The sequence below is a fragment of the Monopterus albus genome, unplaced genomic scaffold, assembly GCF_001952655.1.
Source record: "Monopterus albus unplaced genomic scaffold, M_albus_1.0 scaffold104.1, whole genome shotgun sequence".
Taxonomy (NCBI): domain Eukaryota; kingdom Metazoa; phylum Chordata; class Actinopteri; order Synbranchiformes; family Synbranchidae; genus Monopterus; species Monopterus albus.
In genome coordinates this window covers 250582-257731 of record NW_018127984.1, presented here as the reverse complement: position 1 = coordinate 257731, position 7150 = coordinate 250582, and the positions used below count along the sequence as shown (strand labels likewise).

General features: G+C 43.4%; 1 protein-coding gene across 1 annotated transcript in view; it reads left to right on the top strand.

Annotated features, from left to right (window-relative positions):
• Positions 1–5343, top strand: part of rcor2 (REST corepressor 2) — a 16778-nt gene extending 11435 nt beyond the window's left edge. The window contains exons 9-14 of the mRNA XM_020610146.1: positions 11–181; positions 433–510; positions 806–863; positions 1438–1505; positions 1759–1917; positions 2496–5343. Of these exons, the coding sequence (XP_020465802.1) occupies positions 11–181; positions 433–510; positions 806–863; positions 1438–1505; positions 1759–1917; positions 2496–2846 (885 nt within the window). The 3' untranslated portion in view covers positions 2847–5343. The remainder of the gene's footprint in view (positions 1–10; positions 182–432; positions 511–805; positions 864–1437; positions 1506–1758; positions 1918–2495) is intronic.
• Positions 5344–7150: the final 1807 nt, after the last annotated feature.

Below are 7150 nucleotides of genomic sequence, written 5' to 3'. Positions count from 1 at the left end.
GCCAGTGAAGAAGGAAAGTATCGGGGCTCAGTACCGCCACCACCCGCTCAGGGCCCGCCGCAGGCCACCCAAAGGCATGCATCTGGACCGGGGAGACATCATGTCCCTGTCAGCCTCTCACGATGCCGGGGTGCTAACTGTACGACAGCTGGACACACAGTTGGTTTCACTCAAACGACAGGTGTGAACTTAATGTTTGAGTCTGGCATCTTCATTCATCCGATCATAAATGCAAGGTTGTAAATGCTTTAAAAATACACTGAACAAACCGCTGTACGGTAACACGATGTATTATCTGTTTACCTGGAACTACCTGCCTCAGCAGAGCAGCAATGCCACTCGATACCTGCAGGTTTACAGTAACAGAGGCTTCTTTACTTATACAGCTACCAGCCAGTTACATCACCACACTGTCCCCTCTCTTCCCCTCAGGTTCAGTCTATTAAACAGATCAACAGTAGTGTGAAACAGAGCATGAGTGAAGGTATTGACACTCTCAGACCCGCTGAAGTAAGTCGTTTTTATGCACAGCTATTTTTTCACTTCTCTTTCTAGTTCCTTCCTTTACATCCCTCATTTATCCCCTTTGATTATTTTTTCCTGACTGTATTATCTTTTCTCTGTTTCTGATCTCACTTCAGTTTTTCCCTTTTTTCTCTTATTTATTCACTCTGCCCTTCTCCAAGTCCCCTGAGATATTATTTCACCTCATGTGAGATTAGTCTTAATCCATTCTTTGCTCTCATAGTCACTTTCACCCCTTCTCTCCTCCTCTGTCTTACCAACCACTTCACCTTTCTCTCAGCCTGCCTCTAAGATGAACTCTCGTTGGACGACAGAGGAGCAGCTCCTGGCTGTGCAGGGTAAGTGACGGCTGCAGCACCACCTTCCTTCCCCTCCCTCCGAGTCCCCTCACTGTGCACAGGCTTCTCTTCCTACCTCACATTCACAGACAGAAGTCAGACTGTGACAGACATACATATTCTCCACACATTAGAACTGGCTGTACTGAATGTGTTAACACTCAATAAGCATACAGCATCACCCAGGGGCTAGAAAAAGATCCTGTCTCCACCACAGGAACTTTTTGAGGAACTTAGGATTGAAGGGGGCGTTACCTGTAATGTTTATATTACATGCATGTTCCTCTTCAGTTCTAATCCACAATTTGCTGGTAAAATTAAGAAAGACAACACTCCTCTTCCCTCGAATTTAAACCTCATCAACATCAGCTGTGCAGTGAGGCATTAGAGAAGAAAGCAGAAGCTGGAACCTATAAATGTGTGTAATGATGAGAGTTTGAAGCAGGTCAAACTCTGTGACACACTGCTAGGTGTCTGACAGACAAAAACGGCAAACTGTCTCTGCAGCCCCTTGATATCAGTGAACAGACTTTGGCAGCACTAACCTGACGTTTTTCATCCGTCTTCTTTCCAGCCATCCGTCGTTATGGTAAAGATTTTGCAGCCATTGCACAAGTGATAGGGACCAAGACACCGGCTCAGGTGAGCACCCTCTTCCTCCGGGAAACATTCATATAGATCATTTCTCATTCTGACCCTCCATCCCTCCTCTCTGCGAGCTGCCTATCAGAGATTCATCTCTTCTCAGTCGCTGTCTAGATAAGCATTTTTTTCCCTAACTATAATCTCCATGATCCTTTTTTTCCATGTGTCTTCTGCCCACTCTGTCCTTGAACGCAGCAAAGCTCTCTGTCCACTGTCTCTTGTCTGACTCTGTTTGCCCCCGTTTGCTCAGGTGAGTTCGTTCTTTGTGAGCTACCGGCGCAGGTTCAACCTGGATGAGGTGCTGAGGGAGTGGGCGGCCGAGCAGGTGGCCACCAGCCGAGAACAGAGAGACCCCAGGAGGAGTGGTGAGGAGGTGGCAGCAGCTGCAGATGGAGCTGCTGAGGATGAGGTGATGCATGTTATTACACACACCTTGTAGTAGTTGATTATTTCTGGTTCTCAGGAGCAGGCGACAGACCACCGGGAACAACACATCACACTGCTGTTCTCCAAAATATCACGTTATATAAAGGAACATCCAACAATAAAATCCAACTTATTAGAGTTGTAGTTTTTGGACAGCAGTGGAGCTCTGTCACAGAGGAATAATCAGGCTTTAGATACAAATCAGTTCACTGGTAGTTTGGATCCATTATGGGATTTATTGTCAATACGTAAAATACAGATGATCCTTTAATAGTAAATATTGTAATTTGTTAAAGTATAAAGCAGCACAGTTGTCACATGAGTTGTTACCTGTTTCATTTTGATGAACACTTGGACAGTGGGTAAATGAAAGATGGAGACACAAGAAGACCGCTGCTTCCTTCGCTGTCGTACAGTACCATGTAGTGAAAACTGATTCAGATGAGAAATGGAGGAGGTCCATGTCATCATCTGTGGGACCTCCTTTATCTGCCCTGTTCGGTAGACTCGTGAAATTCAACCACCAACCGTCTTTTCTTCTTTGGTTCTCCCCCTCCTCAGGTTAAAATGGAGAACTCTCCCTCAGATACCACCAGCAGCTCATCTCCCACCTCCTTCACCCAGACCCATTCCTCCCTCTCTCAGCCTCCTCCACTGCTGCGCCCTGCACCTCCTTCGGCTCCCCCCAGCCTCCTTCGTCAGCCTCCCCCCCTGCAAACCCGCCCACTGCAGAACCGAGCACCCCACAACCACCCTCCCCCTCCGCTTATCAGGCCCGCCGTGACCTCCTCCTCCACTGGGAGCTCCAGCCTCAGGGCTTCTCCTCCCAGCTCCTCCTCCTCCTCCACTGCTGCCGGGCAGATGCCTCCTTCGCTGGTCGGGCTCAAAGTGGAGCAGCCCAACTCACACTGACACACACACACACACACACACACACACACAAACACACAACAGTAGGAGTAGAAACACACCCACACAAATTAGCATGCAGACAAACACAATCCATTCTGTGTTCTCAGAGAGAATTCCTTCAACCCGCAACTCCATCGCTCCTCTCCTTTTGTTCTGGGACCATTACACATCACATGATCAATTGCACACGCTCAGGTCCTTAAGGTGACATCACAGCACTTACAATGTGGCAGGCAGAGTGTGAGGACTGCCTCAGCAAGTCCACTTTGTAGGGCAGTGTTCTGAACCCCCTTTACTGTACTAGCAAACACCTACCTCCACACATCGTACTTCTTTAGTGTACACACACATACACTTCAAACAAGGTAGCAACTCAACTACCTGCACACACCTCTCTGAAATAACAAAAAGACACGGTGGATCATCAAGCTGTTGAAGAAAACCCTGATCAATTAGAGCAAACCCACCTGCTCATCTCCATGGCAACTGTTGAACATCTGGACTGGGGAGGAGTGTGATTCAAAATACTAAATATATGTATCTACACTGGGCGGTTATCAAGTTGTCCAAACAGCCTTCTGGAAAACAAATAATGAATGAAAGAGGGACAAAAAAGGCTGAGGAAGAATCGCCCACATCTGAGCCAAACCTGTTCCTTCTCTGAGGTGGTGGAGAGGAGAAAATCATTTGGGTGGGTGGGAATGATGTGAAGAAATGAGCCTTCTCCTTCTAAGCTTTGCTTTAAAACGGAGGAGCGAGAAGGTACTTTTACAAAGAAACCATGCTCTGTAACGAGGCTGCGAGTGAACGGTGATCGAAGCTGTTGGTTCAATGGTGAGCAGAAAAGGAAAGAGTATAGAGATGAGGCCTCTCACTCTTCTTTCATAGCCATGTATTACTAGTATTAACTGGAGTGTTTTCTTTTCACTAGGCCTTTATAGGTGAGCCCTAGATCGGCGGTTAGTTACTGTAAGTAGTTTAGATAGTGCATACTTTATGATGCAGAGCACTAAAGAGCCATTTAACTGGACTGTGTCTCACATTTCAAGAAGACATTTGTCCACAGCTTGTTTTGTCACTGGCTCAGTGTTGAAGTGCTTTAGTTTGTTACTCTGAGGAAGATTTTCAGTAATCAGCCAAATCTGGTCGCTCTGAAGAACAAGTGAACCAAACTGTGTGTTATGATTTTTGAGCTTCCCTGGGTTGACTTTGTCCCACCTACAGATTTATGTACACTGAAAAAGAAAAGTCTGTTTTACTTTGAAAACACACTGTCCCACAGATTGTCTAGTTAGCTGTTGACATTTTACAACGTTGGCTTCCTTAGACACAGGGGAGGTAGTAAAAAAAAAAAAACAAGAGGCAGGCATTTTGGGAAGTAGGCCGCTGCTGCTTTCTTGATGAGCGTTAACAAGACCAACCAGCGTGTAGCTCAGCTTAGTACACTAGACAGCTAGCTTGGCTCTGTCCAGAGGGAACTAAGTCTGCCTAACAGCACCTCTAACATGAAGGCATTGTATCTGTGTTAAAAAAAAAACACAGCTACTATTTCTTAGTTGAGGCCTGTAACTTCTGGGAGTCCCCACTGGTTGACAGGCAACTTTTCACAACTAATAGTCAAGATCTGTGTAAGCCTTTAACAACACTTTGTTTTCATACTTCAGGTGTAAGGATTAAAGTAATTAAATTCATGATTAGTGAGCTTTAGAGGTGCTGGTAGGCATCTTGTGCTAAGCTAAGCTAGCCAGCTGGTGGTAGCCTCATGTAGCATACAAACAGGAGTTACATCTAAGAAATCAGATAAGGTCCTCCAGCTGACACCCACACTAGCACTGGTTGTTATGTTTTTCACTGGGAAGCATGTGAGAATAATTACTAAAGTGAATTTACAACTAGCTGAAGCCGTCAGAGTTCAGTGAAGGCAGCTTTCTCTCTGGTAGTTGAAACTCCACATGGAGGTCTGAGAGGTTTCTGCTGTAATGTCAGCTCGCTGACTGTTTTAGCCAATGAACTGTCAAGAACTACTGCATTTAATGTCTGTCCTGCCCCAGCGTCTCTGCCTCTGAAACACTCCTCACCCAGGGTGGTGGCATCAGGGCACTTCATAAATGTAGATGACTGAACCCAGTTTTTCTGTGACACCTATACTACTTATTTCTTCTGGACATGATTGAGCTGAATCTCCCCTCTTCCTCACACCCTAGTTACCCGTTTATCACTGGCTTTTCAAGCAGACCTGGGGTCACCTGTTCTGTAAACTCAATGCTGCACCTTTCCTACAGCAACACTACCTGTTCCTGTTAGCGGAGGCTAGTTTGACGCTACGCTGTGAAAGAATTGAAGCAGCCAATCGTTACATTTGGCTTTAAAGTGACATGTATTTTGACTTTGTTTTCTTCATCCAAAAACTGCTCGTGTGTTAATGTGAGAAGTTGTTTACATTGTGAAAACTGAACTGTTTGTGTTTGACAGATGTTTTTTTTAGAATAAAGAAATGACCAAATGGTATTTAGTCATTAATTTTGATGCCGTTTATCCACACACACTATATTTAATGTCATCCACATGTGTAAAGTCTGGATCTTAACACAAAAATTACGACTTGTAACCACAGAATGAAGGTTAAAAATATCAGCCTGGACTATGTATTATTACCCTAATGTACACCCGCAGCAGTGTACTGCACACTAATGTAGTGTGAGCTTCATGGGCACACAACTCCCAACAGGCTCGGCCACCTGCAGCTCCCACATTCCTGAGCAGGGGTGTGGAAACAAGCATGCTGGGCTTCACCTGTGTACCAATGAGGGAACTAGCAAAAGCCTGTAACAGTCAATGAGGAAACTACAGACAGCACAGCTCTGAGGTTTAAAGTGTACAAACATTGGCTCCAACTCACCCTGAAAACAAATTAGAACTCTGTGGCAAACTTAACGCAATAAAGATCAAGCAGCATGAAATAGACCTATCCAACAAAGCCGCTAACTCTAATGGGTAAACTCAAACAGCACATCCTACTTGACGTTTTAACAATTTCTGCATCATCATTAATTTGCTTCTCTACAAGACTAAATGATTTTGGTCATTATCTGCTGTGTAACTGAAATATCCTAGATAGGAGCTGCTGTCAGACATGTGAGAAGTTGGAAAATACAAAATATACTAATATTTTTAATTACTATTACTGCACCAAGCATTCGATTCACAAACATACCTCTGACACTCCTGAAAGTGACCAAACTGTCGTGTCCATACAGCTGGAGGCCCCCACAGCTGCACTGGAAACTGGCAGTTAAAGGACCACCACGCTTTTTCTGGAGCAGCAAGACATAAATGCTACAACCTGAAACTGACTTTATACTTTATAACCTAAATTTTTATACCACATCTAAAAGACAAGCATCATTTATACAAGCTGAGAAAAAACACTCTCTCTTGAAACCTGCAGATTACACCATTACTGGAGTGGAGTGATTAGAACAATAAAAAAAATAATAAAAGAGGTCAACAAAATCACCACAGGCTTGACTAAATGGATGTTGAGATGTTTTATGAATCGCTGCTCAAGTGCTGAAAGATGAACCTTGTGGTAAAAAGCTTTGCAACAAAGAAAAGAAAAACCTGAACGCTTCCGTTACAACCTAGAACAAGCAGCATAAGAAACATACCCCAACACTGAACATAAGATTACTATCAAGAAACGTTCGTTATGAATATATATTAGTCTTATGTTGCTTGTTCTGACTGGTCACTCCTCCTACACACCTGTCAAAAATTCTGGTGTGCAGCAACTGTTAAACTTCTTTTACCAACAAGTTAAAAAGCCCATCGACTGGTGAAGATCGAGTGATTTGACAGAGATTCCTAACAGCTGCTAAATGGACCTTTAAAATGGAGATTTTAACTACTGAGAACTTCCTTCCTTTCTTTTCACATAATAGATTTCAGAGTCGTACTATCATTATTATATCATTGTTTTTATTACTATTATTGTAATTTTTCATCATTTTGTGTTTGCACAAAAAAACAAAAAAAAAAACAAAAAACAAAACAACAAATAATAAATTTTTCAGGAGTTGGTCACCCCTCCCGACCCTAGAACCCACCACTACTGTTACAGTTTGCTTAAAACACATTTAAAATCAATGTAAATTACAGCAATGTAAAACAGAATAATGTAAAATAAAATCAACCCTGAAAGAGAATATAACAGCAACAGCCAGAATAATAATTAAAATCCAATACCCAGCACCTTAATACACTGATCAACTTTTAAAGGAAATTTTGACGTATTAAAAAATGGA